General features: G+C 39.9%; 1 protein-coding gene across 7 annotated transcripts in view; it reads right to left on the bottom strand.

The window, feature by feature from the left end:
• Positions 1-14984, bottom strand: part of LIMCH1 (LIM and calponin homology domains 1) — a 321761-nt gene that overhangs the window by 190857 nt on the left and 115920 nt on the right. For all 7 annotated transcript variants that reach the window (XM_025887550.2, XM_025887555.2, XM_025887556.2 and 4 more), the window contains exon 2: positions 2410-2480. In XM_025887550.2, coding sequence (XP_025743335.2) covers positions 2410-2480 — 71 coding nt within the window. The remainder of the gene's footprint in view (positions 1-2409; positions 2481-14984) is intronic.

Here is a 14984-nt window from a genome sequence, read left to right as displayed (position 1 = left end):
GGAGTCCCACAGGGAAGCCAGGACTTGACCCTCCCTGGCCCTCAGCCTCCTTCAACTACACCAGTGAGTCTAATCCTCCGCGGGTAGAAGCCTTAGACAATAACTCACTTATCTTGAGTTTTGGCCTATGTACCCAGTCAATAACACTTGTCCAAGCCTCCGTGTTGGCCAGTTCCCTTAGCTTCGCTCTTGGCTGTCGGCAATCCAAACCCTTTATTTATTTAAAGAGGCTCCTGGCTATAATCTGTGCTTATCTCTTGTCTAACCATAATATTTCCTAACCATGGCCCAGAACCAAGCCCCGCCCCTAAAAAACCTTAACATTCATTAACGTGCTTGTAAAAGGCCAACAGGAGTGCCATTGCTCACATGACAGACTCCATCCTCTAACTCAACCTCTTCATCTAGGTAAGAAGCAAGTTCTTTTTTTTTTTTTAAGATTTTATTTATTTATTTGTTTAAGAGAGAGAGAGCACACAAGCGGGGGCGGGGGGCAGAGGGAGAGGGAGAAGCATACTCTCCACTGAGTGGGAACCTGATGTGGGGTTCGATCCCAGGACCTTGCGATCATGACCTGAGCCGAAGGCAGACGCTTAACCGAATGAGCCACCCAGGTGCCCCAAGAAGCACGTCCTATGCATGCAGAAGTCTCCAGACCCAGAGCCTCATCTTCAGATAAACCTGCTCCATCCAAAGTCTGGCAGGCAATACTACTCCCTGACAGATTTAGTCATGGGAGTATAGTGGAGAGGTGAACGCCTACAAGAATCTTTGGAGCAAATGTTAGGTATACAAAAACTGCTACCAAAGACCCATTTCAACAGAGTTAAGAGAGCACAATGTACATATATTAGATCAGACTATGGCTAGTCTGTTAACATCAGCAGAAGGTTAAGCCCAGAATCATTGGAGAAGCAGGTGTTAGAATGCAAGGGAAGTGTTTGGAGTCTGCCTGGCGTTTGTTCCTGGTGAGACGCTAAACTAATTATGGTTTATCTAAGAGATGAGCTCTGATTTAGATTTAATAAAGGGAAAAGAGGCAGTGAAGGAAGTAAAGTATGAGAAGAAAGAAGAGGCTCCACAGGAAGGAATGCACGGAAGTGGCAATCAGGCAATCAAAGTGGTAAATTTCCCTTTGAAGGAAAAAGGACAGTGGGAGCAGGAAAAATCACTGGCGTGAACCGTGTTGAGTGGTGCTGCACAATTATCAACATTTGTGTGGCAAATGTAATTTTTTTAAAGCACCTCATCCACACTATCCTGTTGAAATTCACAAAAAGTTTATGAAATAGGCAAAAGTTAGCACTTTTTTATTACCATTTTAGATAGAAAAATTGAGACTCAAGGAGGTTAAATGATTTAAGACTTGAGTTTCTAGTTCTCAGGTTCCAAAACCCAAAGTCTTTCAACTACTTCAGTGGGTCCCAAACAATATTCTGGAAGTCGCCAAAATAAGAGTGCACTCATTCTATGTAATTTCACTTACATAAAGTTCAAGATATAAGGCAAATAAATATTATGGTGATGGACATGAGAACAGTGCTTTCCTAGAGGTGGTGGAAATGGATTGGGAAGGGACGGGAGGGCACCTGCTGTCCTCTATCTTGATCAGGGTGTAGGCTACATGCATGGACACAGTTCTCAAATCCCATTGGACTGTGTATTTGGAGCTGTGCATTTCTTGTGTGTACATTTCACTTCAGTAGAACAAAAGGTACGATCCAAATTACAGAACCTATTAAATTCAAAATTTGAGATCTTAAAGGATATGTTCATCCACCTATAAGTGTTAAGGCTCTCGCTTATTTTGTGTCTAGAACCACTTCACAGAAAGCTCTTGAATCCATCATTACAGCAGTACTTTATGACAAAATCTGGGTTCAAAACATAAAAACTAAACATTGCAGTTATTGTTCGTGTTTGAAATTCGCCAATAGCATAAACTGAATATACCCAAAATACATCAGGGAGCAAGCCCAGTGAGGAATATCACCTGTCATGTTTTAAGATGTTGTAAGTAAGTAGATGCATTGCTTTCACTTGGCACAAACTGCTTTTGTTTTGCCGGAAAGGGGGAGAAAAGCTGCTACTTTTACTACAGTTGGGTCCACATCCTTCCCATTACCTGAGGCCCAGATTCCTACATTGTAAATGTTGGCTGGAGCTGAGGAGCAGTTACCAGATACTTCTTCTTTATCTAATTAGAAATTGTCACAGTCCCCACCACTCCCTACTGTACACTAAAATTCCCTCACCTACTTATGTGTACTGCCTAGCCCAGTGATTTTTAAAAATTTCAGAATCAAACTGTGAATAAATTCAAAACGAAATACAAATTTTTATAGATGAACTGAATGGCATTAATGATTTTTCTTGACTAAAACCAACTGAATAATAGGCTATACTTACTCGCAGAGAAGGATTCCATTTTCTAATCCTGTCCGAAAATCTTTATCACCAAAACTTCTGCCCGTTACTTGCTGGAAAAAAAAGAGAGAAAGAGAAAGAGCATAAATTTTTCTTCTTTAATCAGGAAGATCAATGATTTCTTTCTTTTTTTTTTTTTTTTAACATTTAAGAGCCTTCAAATAACTGGTGGCATTCCAAGAATGGGGAAAATCTGGTAGGTCTGAATTTCCTTTCCTTGTGTAGCTTTGCTGAGATCAGCTGATCTTAAATTTAGACCATTATTTTGAAGCTTTTTCCTACCCAATACCTCAAAAAATGTCTGTTCTTCCTGATAAGAATGTTACTTTTGGGGCTTGGCCACGATAGGTCAAGGTCACAGCCTCAACACACACACTTTCAAAAAAGCCTGCAGAAAGCTCCACCTAAGGATAAAGTATCTATTTGTTAAAACATTAAGGGGACAGAGGCGGGTAGGTACAGACACCTAACCTCAAGAGACAAACATCAAGACAGGAATACTAGAGCCAAAATCCATAATAACTTGGTGTGAAAGAGGAAAATAAAATCTGGAAAAGCATGACTAATAGCACAGGACTGATGATCATTCTTGATACCTCTGGCTCTCAGCAGCCCTCTGACCTAGGCACCAGGGCACTCATTGGTTCATTCATTAAGTATATTGACTATCTGTGGTATGCCAGATAAATATGCATACCCTAAATATATAAAATCCTAAAGCAACCTCTAAAGTAGCAAAATAAGTTATAGTTAACAAGCTTAGAAGGGAGATAAAACGGAATCATTAAAAATACTTTCTTTTTAAGATTTTATTTATTTATTTGTCAGAGAGAGAGACACAGCAAGAGAGGGAACACAAGCAGGGGAGTGGGAGAGGGAGAAGCAGGCTTCCCGCGGAGCAGGGAGCCCAACAGAGGGCTTGATCCCAGGACCCCGCGATCATGACCTGAGCCGAATGCAGACGCTTAACAACTGAGCCACCCAGAAGCCCCCAAAATACTCTTAACAATTAAAAAAGGCAAAAAGAAAAAAGAGGAAAAGAGAATACAGAATAGATGAAATAAGTAAAAAGTAAATAACAATACTGTAGACTTAAACCTAAGCATATCTATAAGTGCATTAAATATAAATGGCCTAAACATCCCCGATTAAAAGACAGAGAGTGTCATAATGGAAAAGAAGCAAGACCGAACAATGTGCTGCCTAGGAGAAATGCACTTTAAATATAAAGATAGAAGTAGGTTAGGGGTGCCTGGGTGGCTCAGTCGTTAAGCATCTGCCTTAGGCTCGGGTCATGGTCCCAGGGTCCTGGGATCGAGCCCCGCATCGGGCTCTCTGCTCAGCAGGAAGCCTGCTTCTCCCTCTCCCACTCCCCCTGCTTGTGTTCCCTCTCTCACTGTCTCTCTCTGTCAAATAAATAAATAAAATCTTAAAAAAAAGAAGTACATTAAAAATGGAAGAAAGGAATAAGATAATAACATGCTAATGTTAATTTTTAAAAGCCAGATATTAATATCAAACAAAGAAACTTTTAGAACAAAGAATACCAAGGACAGAGAAAGTCATTTCGTAACGACAAATGGTTTAGCTAATCAGGAAGATCAAAAAATCCTAAACATTTTTACATCTAATAAAAACTTCAAAATACATAAGCCAAAACAGATCTGCAAGGAGAAACAAATTCAAAACTAAGAGTCAGAAATATATTCTCTCTCCCGTAACTTACAGAACAAGCAAACAAAAAATCAATAAGGATATAGAAGACTTGAACAACACTGTCAACCAAATTGACTTAACTTATATTTCAACAATACTTCACCCTACCAGGGCAGAATACATATTTTTCTTCTTAAGTTCACAATGAACATGTATTGAGATAGAACAACTTCTGGGTCAGTAAACAAGAGAAAGTCATTTTATTTATAAACTTAAAAGAATTCGATTCACAAAAAAAAGCATGCCATCTGACCGCAATGGAATTAAATTAGAAATTAACAACAGAAATATCTCTGGGAAAAAATTTCCAAATAATTTTAAACTAAGTAATACAATGTAAAAAACAACCCACTGATCAAAGAAGAAATAAAAAGAAATTAGAATATATTTTGTAGTGAAAGAATATGGCTATGCAAAAACGTATGGAAAGACACTAAATCAGTATTTTGGGGAAATGTATAGCACAAAAACCTATATCAGAAAAGAAGATCTCAAATCAATGAATTTTCCTTCTTTCTTAAGCAAATTAAGCCCAAATTACGTAGAAAAAAAGGGGGAAAACTTTATCAGTTGAAATCAAATCAAATAGAAAACCAAAGAGCAATCGAGAAAAATCAATGAAATCAAAAGCTATTTACTTGAGACCAATAAAACTGGGAACATTTAGCCAGGTTGATAAATCTTTAGCTAATAAAACAGACAACCTTTGGTTTTTAGCCAAAAAAGAAAGACACAAATTACCAACATCAGGAATGACAGAGATGACATCATTACAGATTTTATAGACCTTAAAATGATAACGGGATATTATAAATAAATTCATCTCAATATATTTACCAACTTAAATTGGTAAATTTAACTGGATAAATTTCTTGACACAAACAACCCAAGTTCATTCAACAAAGAAACAGATAACTTTTCCAAAAGAAAATGTCAGTCCCAGAAGGTTTATCTAGTAAATTACAACAAATACATAAGGAAGAAATAATGCAATTCTACACAAACTATTCCAGACAATTGAAGAAGAAAGCATACTTCCCAATTCATTCTATCAGGCCAGTGTTACCCTGATTCCGAAACCAGACAAAAATTTTACAAAACGGACAGATACAGATACATGTACACACATGCATACACACACACAGAAAATATGACAACACGTTATCTCTTCATGGTGGGAAGCAGGTGTGATTTTTATTTTCTTCTTTAAATTTTCTCTATTTTCCAAAAACTTTCCTGAAAGAAAGAAAGAAAGAAAGAAAGAAAGAAAGAAAGAAAGAAAGAAATGAAGGAAGAGAAAGGAAGAAAAAGGGAAAAAAGAAAAATAGTCCTTTGTTAATATCTTCTCATTCTTACTTAAGGGAAGGTGAGAAAAAGGATAAAGAGTAGTTTGTATTTACAGTTTGCAAATATCTAGCTTTTTTCCTAAAATAAAGAAATTAGGAAAGATCTCCTTTAAAAAGCTAAGATTTTAAATGCAGACTTTAAACAATTTAGCATTTTCTTTCCTGAATCTATTAAGTCCTAATTTATATTCTCAAGGAACCACTAATATTATCTATAAAACTAACCTCTATTCACCAAGAAGTGATCAGAAGATTCTGAAAACATCTTCCCCCCAGGTCTTTATATTTTTGTTAAAATTATATTGTTCTAGCACCAATGATGTTAACATTGAGACCCAAGAGAGTTTACCTATATCTATTACAGAATCTCTGGCCAAGACAACCCAGGCCCCTCTCCATTTATTGAGCCATGATGATGGGCAGGGCCTAGAGACCAAAACACAAATGAGACACGATCACTGCATGCAGAAGGCTCACAGACTGAGAGGAAACAAATAACCAAACTCATACCATAAACAGAAGTTAACAGGACTATTAAGGTTATAAGAAAATATTGGTGGTCCACCAACTACTTAAAATGCTCAGGTACTATTTTAAAATATATTGTATGTGATGCGTAGCCGGTAAAAAATTTCGAGTAGATTTAACAGTCCCAAGTCAGCCTGCTAATTAACATCCTCCAAGGTGTAGTATGATTAAATTCAATCTCCTAGACTGCCAATTATGGAGATGGAAACAGGCACCATGCAAATGGAGGAAGGTGCTCATTTCTGCCTCTGTTCTTCCTCTGCTTTCTTCCCTGCTCCTGTGTCCATTAGGGCCCAGCATAGCCTTCTCACTGCTCTCCGCTGATCCTAATGCCATCCTTTCTTCCAAGCCCAAGTTATTTAGCACAGAGGTGTCTAGATCTTGGTTAAGAGGGTCGACAGTTAAATAGACTCCAGAAATTCAACAAGGACCATGCCACTGAAGAGTTAGGCCCTTAGACTAGTAGCAGCAGAACTTCACCTAAAATTAATGTTAGAAATACAGACTATCAGTCCTCCCCCTACCCTCTACAAGATCTACTTAATCAGAACCAGCATCCAAAAAGATCCCCATGTGATTCATATGCAAAGTAAATTTTACAAAGCCCTGACCTAGCATAGAAAGTAAGCCAACAGTTCAGAATCAGAAAAGGAGGACCATCCACTGGAATCAGGATTCTGGATGTCCTGTCTCAACAACATTTTTATGATGTGTTTATAATGTCACACATTGTGTATTTTAACTCTAAAGTCTGTTAATTACTGTTCCCTTCATGACAGCATAAGCCACTGCTATTAAAAAAACAATATGGCTGCCAAGAATCAACCACCATTACCAATAGTCCATGAGCAGGGGAAGTGAACAATAGCTGCCCAAACTCTTCACTAACCTTCCCACCTGGATCCCAAGTATGGACTCTCAGTAACCTTGCAGACAAGGTGCTAGCCAAGCCATGAGCTCCTGATGACCCTCCAAGGATACCGAGCAGGATGGGAAGATCTAATAAAACTCTTAAAGAGAGCCTGATATGGGGACTTGGGAGTGGAATGGGTGGGGAGAGAGCCCAGGTTCAGGAGCATCCCAGGGCTAGCAATGGAAGAGCAGCTTGAAATGTCAAGAGCACTTTATCATTTCCCCCAAATCCTGCTCTCCACACCCTGCTGGTCCTCACCCATCTGATCAATTAATGCTTGTAACTCCATCCTTGCAGCTGTTCAACTTTGTGATACTTGACCCATATCTCTCACACCCAATCACGCCCGCCAACAAATTGTTGATTTTCCCTTCAGAACTTAGCCACAATCCAACTACTTCTCATTCTACCACCTACTCCCAGCCACCATCATCCTATACCTGGATAAGTCTCTTAACTGGCCTTACTGCTCCACCCTTGCCTCCCTTCCCTCTATTCTCAAAAGAGCAGCCAGGGTAATCTCATAAAGTTAGATTGCGCTACTACTCCACTTAAAATCCCCCAAAACCTCCTCATCTCACTCATAGTAAAAGCCAAAGTTTCTACCGTTCCTTAAAGGCATTCACCAGAAAAACAAGCAAGCAAGCAACAAACACACAAAAAACTAATAGGAACATATTGACCAAACCACTGGACAACACGATTTCAAGAGTGGCCATAATGAACCTGCACACATCTCCCCATTCGAAGAGATCCTCAAGTACTTTAGCGGCAGCTATGTCACCGACTATGCCTTGTGTGTCATTCAGTAAAGCCCAATATCGGATTTCTTTCCTTGCTTTATGGTTCAGGTTTAATTCACTTTCATTACTATCTAAAATACTTGTTATTTACAGCAATGGAGGGACATGCTCTAAGTGTCAGATTAAAATACTCAAGAATGGATAACTTACCAGAACATTGTTAGTTTTAAAGGAAAAGAAACACTTTCACCTACTTTAGCAATTAAACCAAAAGCAGAAGCAAAAGGATATCACAATGTGTCATCACACTGTTTCTATGCAAGTAATTATTAAGTAAGCTCATCTGTATTTGATTTCCTTCTCAGTGAACTGAAAGGTAATTATGTTTTTGAGTCTGTTCATGTCAATGGCACTGCTCTAAACCATTCAGATAACTGAAATATGGAGACTGAAAAAAAAAGTCTAATAAAAAAACACAAATTTATGGTAATATTTTTATGTGTTTATAATGTAACACATTATATCAAAATGCTACACTTTGCTAATTACTTTGTTACCACTGTTATTAAGTAATTGCCATGAATAGTCAAAGACTGCCAAGAATCAGTCTCTCAGCCTGTTCATTTCATTTATACAAACTGTATTTCAGAAACATTTTCATTCATCTTCAGTTGTTTTTTCTTAGAGCAATCTGGTGGACAAACTGCAGTCCACCAATAAACTGCAGGTCTAAAGAGGATTTTAAATAGATGTTGGAAACCCTATTATAATGATCTTAAGAGAGGAGATTCTATTACCTGACAAAATGATGGTCCCTGGGTTCAAGCAACTGAAAAAAATACAGAATTTAATATATTTTGACTTAACTTTTGAAAGGCATAGATATTTTCTCTAAATTGTACAAAAATAGGTACACTTCATAATACATTTTTATTTTGTTTATTGCCCAACTCCACCCAGTAAGGTTAGAGTGGGAAATTTTACTTGTTTTCTTCACTGTTGTATACTCTGTGCCTAGAAAAGTACTTGGCTCACAGTAGATAGTCAATAAATATCTGTTGAAGTAAATTTAAAAAAAAAGGTATGCTTTCAGAAGGTTGTGATTTCCTCCTATAAACAGTAAATGAAAAATAATACCTCTTTAAAATTCACTGAAGAAGATTATTTGTGGCTCATTATACTCCCTTCTCTTCTGATCATATTTGATTTATTTAATAAAAGGACATTTCTGCATATTTTTACACTTAAACTGTAAAATAAAGCAGAATAGAATTGCTCTTATTTTTCACATTTACTGAGAAATAAATCCATTGCTACTTTTGTCTTCTTCGTGGGGTTGCTAGAAAAATCAAATCAAGTTTCTATGGAAACTCTTCATAAACAATCATAAATCACACTCATCTGAAATAGAATTAGCAATCAACCAATCAATCATCTACTGAATACCCATTTCGTGCCAGGCAATGTCATAGGTATGCATGTGAGACCAAAATAATAAAATCTGTACCCTACCCAGGAAGAATCCACAATCCAGGGGGAAAGATCAAACAGTACAGTAGATGTTGGAAGAGAAATATGGACACAGATCTACAAGAGCAATTAACACAAATTGCATGACTGAAGGAATAGTTGCATGTTAACAGTTCACATTCAGATACCAACTACCATATGTCCTGTCTGTTCTAAAAGCTTGCCAAATCCAAATATTGTTTTATTTAATCCTCATAAAAACCTAGTGAGGTGGATCCTATTATTATTATTAGTTCCACTGTAAAGTCAAGGAAACCTAGACACAGAGAGGTTCAGTAAGGTGCTGAAGGACACAAAGCTAACAAATAGTAGAGCCGGGATTGAACCTGTAGTGTGACTGCAGAGTTCTTATTCCTAAGCACAATACTGTGCAGCATCTGAGCAAAAGAATGAACTCTCTCTGCCCAAGACAGCTTTGAGGAGCTGACATTTGAGTTGGTCCTGAAGAGTAGGAGGGATTTCCCAAAGGAAGGAGATGAAGTAGTGCACTCCAGGCAGACACAAAGACCTGCACAAAGGTTTCTTTGAGCAAAGAGGAAAAGTTCTAAGGGCTGAGCACAGCAGGGAGGCAGGTGGAGAGGGAGAGGGTCAGAGGGCATGAGATGCCAGGGTGGGCATGGCCCAGAAGTAAAGGATCTGTGTGTCAGAGCTATGGGTTGACCTTGATCCTAAAACAAAAAAGATACCCCAGAAGATGGGGGCAAGGAAGCAGTTCTTTGGCAGTCATTCTCCCCATTCCCCACTAATTCTTCATTCCTAAAGAGACAGTCCCAAAATGACATTTGGCTTGTTGCTCTCAATTACTTCCTTGAGGACTCTACCATCCCCATTGATATACAATGACCTCGCTTTTGGACTCATAGTGTGATGGAAACTATCTGGCCAAACCTTTAGGACCACTGCCCCTAACCCCATACACATTCCTCTGTATATGGTTTCTACCCTTATCTTTTCATCCTTTCCTCAAAAGGAAGAAATACACTTTCTCTTTCCCCTGTCAAGGCTCTGGATGCCATCCCTTCTCACCCCCGGGTCCTTACCTTACCCCGTGGCCCACAGCAGTCTTCATCTCCCTGCTGGTAGCATGCAATCCCCCTTTTCCTAAGAACCCTAATTCAAACCAGCCCCTTCAACGATCCTGTTTTTCTCCTTCCTTTCACAGTCCAAACTCCCTGAATGAGTATCGAGCACCCATTGCCCTTAATCATCATAGCTCAGGGGTCTCCAAGCTATCCACTTTTAATTCCCTGAAAATTCTTATAGGGTTGAGTTGAGACCCATGAGTCTGACTCTGAGCTCCACAAGCACAAGCTAAATTATAAGTAGATTAATGAACTTCTATCAACCCTCAGCCTCCCTACTTATAAAATGATACTTGTCCCTATCCCCAAGGTTTGCGTCAAGAGTCAAAGAATCAGTGTTTGCCACACCCTTCCCACAGTGCCTGAGCCACAGCCAGAGTTCAATAAATCTCATCGTCGACACTGGCAACAATACTAGCATCAGATTCCATTACTGATTCTTCTCTTTCCGATACTCCTTACAGGTCTTTCCTGCCAGACCTTGGATGATGCCACGCTTTCCTGGTTCTCCCCTTAAATTCTCTTATCACCACATTGTCTGATCCACAGAGACATCTCAGCTGATGGGCATCAAGGTCTCAGCAGCTTGAGAGTCAACCACTGCCCCCTGCCTGGACCACTTGCATCTTGTAGGTCGCCGCCCATGGCCAGACACCCCTGCTTTTCCTTCGACCTCATTCAGTAAATAGCTCTTCACCGTTGCCATACGTACGTCTTCCTCACTCATTGCCTACCTGTGCAACATGGTTCTTTTCTCCTCTCCTCGCTTTGCCTTTGGCCTCTCTCTAGCCACACACTCCCCTCCCCTGGGCAGTCCCCTGCCTTCAAACATGTCACATACAATAACTCAGGCATTTTTATGAGTTTAAATATTCCCACCTTTAAATATCTCTAACTACCTGGCATGTGCTAACTCACGCAATATCATTGGTGGCCCTGACCCATCTCCTCGGAAGTCCAGAATCAAATATCCAGCTGCTTCTTTGACATCTCCACTTGGTTACCTAACGCACGTTTCACACTTACCAAGAGCAAAACAAAATTTGTGACATGGGTCCCCTGCCCCGAGAGCAATGAGAAGAGCAAGGTTTGTCCCTCCAAATGTAGTCTAGACCTGCTCTTTTCCCCGTCTCTGCAGCACCACACTAGCTCGAGCCACAGCTGCCTCTCAGCGAGATGACAGCAGCAGCCACCCCCCTGCCCTCTCTGCTCCTGCTGTGACCCCTTCCCCGGGCCACCTCCCACACAGCATCCAGCAATGTCGCCATCGAGCCATCCCGCGTCCCTTCTCACGACGCCAAAATAAGTTCAAGTCATAACCACAACCCCTTCATGTCACAGATGAGACACATAATGTCCTGCCCATTAAGTGACTTGCTCCAGGTCACGCAGCTGGCTATCAGCAAGGATGCGACTAGAATCCGGGCTTCACTGCCCCACCGCACTGCCTTCGGAAGGCACGTCTTCTTGCAGCATTTACACCACTATACTCTCTCTAATAACAATTGCTTCTTCTATCCATTCAGTTTGGGTTGGCAAAGAAACAGCACAGAAGTCCAGGCCTGGGATGATTTAATCAACATGATCAGACCATGATCCTCTCCAGCACTAGATCTAAGTGCTTAATATTGAGGATAATAAAATGCAATCTGCAGAATCCATTTATATTTTCATCATGTCATCAGAAAACCAGAAGGCGGCTGTTTATAACCACAGATTGACAGACTCCACTGAAAAAAACAGAGAGAGAGAGAGATCTAATTAAGAATCCAGGCAACGCTCAAAAGCACCCTGGGAGCATTAAATCCTCTGATCTACTCATTGTACGCTGTAGGCATGGAAAAATGGTCAGTCCAGGAACATGTGAGTGGGGTTAGCAGGAACTATGTTTGCACATCCTCAAGTTGTCCTGGCCTTACGAAGACACAGAACAGAAGCTGCAAAGACAGACAACACTCAAAGTGAGCTTTAACACAACATCAAGTGTTAGTGATTGATTTGAGAGCAAAGAGAAAGAAGAGTCCAGAAAGAAAGTGGGCTAGTGGAGTGCTTCTGGGTTATGTATGTTGTCTCCATTGCAAGGAGCAGAGATATGCTTCAGCCATGGTGTTATTTTTACCTGGGTGTCATGTTTTTCTCCTTAAATAAATATTTCAGTTCAGGCTAATTTTGGCAAATCAGTGTATGGAACTGTCATCCGGTCCTCAGCACACTGAAGTATAAAACCTCTGAATTAGGCAAATCTGGGTCCAAATTTCAGGTCTGACACTCAGGAGTTATGTGACACTGGACAAATGGCTTCATTTCTCCAAGTCTGTTCCCGTGTCTTTAAAACAGGAGCCTGTTTTATGAGGTTGGGAGAGGTTACAAAGCCTAAGTGGAAACCATCTAGTAGGATATTTAACACTGCGTGGAAGTTCTATTACTTTTTCCCCCAAGCCATATATCCAAGGAGGGAAAAAAAAATCCACAACTTCAGCGTCTAAACCAGGTGGTTGCAATTTCTGTTGAGAAACGGTGCTCAGGAGAAAGAATATAGTTGAGGCACATTAGCCAGATGGGTCTGGGTTTGTAGGCGCTGGGTACAGAACCACACAGGGGCGTCAGGGTGCTAACCTCCCACACAGCGTCAGGGTTCAATGATACCATGAGGACACAACTGTGCAAGACCAGAATATGACACATTTTATAAGAAAACTGACCTTCAAAAAGCCAATGTCATGAAGAAAAGGGGAGGGTTGCTATTTACAAAATGAGAGACTTAAGAGACAATTGCATGGTTTGCTCTTTATGGAAATCCTAGTTTAAATGAAACTTTATAAGACATTTTGGGCACAACTGGGAAAATCTGAATACATACTGGTCATTTGATAATACTAGGGCATTACTTCACTTTATTAAGACTGACAACGGCATGCTGGTTACATAGGAGAACTTGGAGATGCACGCTAAAATATTTAGAGGGAAAGAGGTCTGCTGCCTGCAATTTATTTTGAAATGGTTGAAAAAATACTTGGGGGGGTGTGTGTAAGAAGTAAATGGAGAAAATGTTTGCAATTACTGAAACTAGGTGTGGTGTACATGGGTTTCTTTGAACTAATCTATCTCCCTTCCTTCCTCCTTCCTACTTTTCTTTCTTTCTTTCTTTTCTTTTCTTTCTTTTCTTTTCTTTCTTTTCTTTCTTTTCTTTCTTTCTATGTTTCAAAATATTCATAATAAACTGTTGCCTGAGGCTAGGACTGAAAGTCATTAAGCAGTGTCTGCAGAGTACTCAGGTCAACAACCTGACCAGTGCCTTCTCATTCATTCATTCATTCATTCATTTTCCTGGAGCAGTTTCTCTTACCTGTTTTCACTGATGACAGTTCACTATCGGGCACTTACCAGTTTACTACTGGTCATTTCATTTATATTCAACCCACTCTCTCACCTGCTCACTACACACAAATGGCACTTGCCAGCCATCAAGTCAACATGACATTAGCACTGAGGATGGGAAGGAAAGGGAGGTCAAGCCCCTTGGCTTCCTGATTTGGGGCAAAGAACTGGAACTAGAGGGTCAGCCAAGTACACACAGTCCTGTGACAGTTGTAGAGTTGTGTAAAGAATTGGTAGATTTCACTACTGGAGATTCTAATGACTGAATGATTTTTAGCCAAGAATCCAAAGTAACCACAAAACTGCTGTATGTCACCGGTATTAAAAAGGCATCCAAGTCAAGTTAGAAAACTACTAGAATTCACCCAAACAAGTTATTAGATTACCAAATGAAAATAAAACGTGGTGAAAAAGAATGAGATCTTGCCATTTGTGACAACATGGATGGACCTAGAGGGCATTGTGCTAAGTGAAAGAAGTCAAACACAGAAAGACAAATACCATATGATTTCACTTATATGTGGAATATAAAAAACAGAACAAGGGAACCATAAACAAACAAAAAAGAAAAACCCAGACTCTTAAATTCAGAGAACAAACTGAGGGTTGCCGGGGGCAGGGGGGGAGGTGGGTGGGTGCAGCGTGCAATAGGGGAGATGGGTGAAATAAATAAAGGGGATTAAGGGGTACAAACTCTTAGTTATAAAATAAGTAAGTCATGGAGATGAAAAGCACAGCATAGGGAATATAGTCAATAATACTGTCATAATGCTGTATGGTGACAGATGGTGACCACACTTCTCATGATGAGCACACTTATCGCGAGTAATGTATAAAACATCAAATCCATGTTGTACACTTGAAATGAATACATCATCGTATGTTGATTACACTTAAAAATGATGAAATGCTCATTACACAGATAGGATGATCACATAGCCTATCCTTTAAAAAGTTAGTATGACTTGGGCAACACAACTATGAAGAAAAGCAAGGAAGTGATCAAAAGAAAATGAGCAGAAGGAGGAGGGAAGGAATTCTCACTGGGAGGGGGCCCAAGAAGGGGGTTTCCAAGGTGGTGAATTCTACTCCTGGATTTGGATCTACTTCTTGACACAGTGATTCCAAGACTGTTCACCTTCAATAATTAACTAAGCTCTGTGTTTGTTTCATGTGGTTTTGTAGACTTGTGTTATATTTTACAACTTAAGAGACTTTAAAGGGAGGACTGGGAACATATAGGCCAACCTCCACCGTGACTCAACCTCATTTGCCTTTTTCTCTTTAGTAACTAAACCATTTTTCCATTTGGTTTTACTCA

This window comes from Callorhinus ursinus, unplaced genomic scaffold, assembly GCF_003265705.2.
Source record: "Callorhinus ursinus isolate GAN/ISIS: 27379988/994484 unplaced genomic scaffold, GSC_fseal_2.0 scaffold4, whole genome shotgun sequence".
NCBI classification, from domain to species: Eukaryota; Metazoa; Chordata; class Mammalia; order Carnivora; family Otariidae; genus Callorhinus; species Callorhinus ursinus.
The sequence above is the reverse complement of the archived record's forward strand: the minus strand, read 5'-3'. Positions and strand labels throughout refer to the sequence as shown.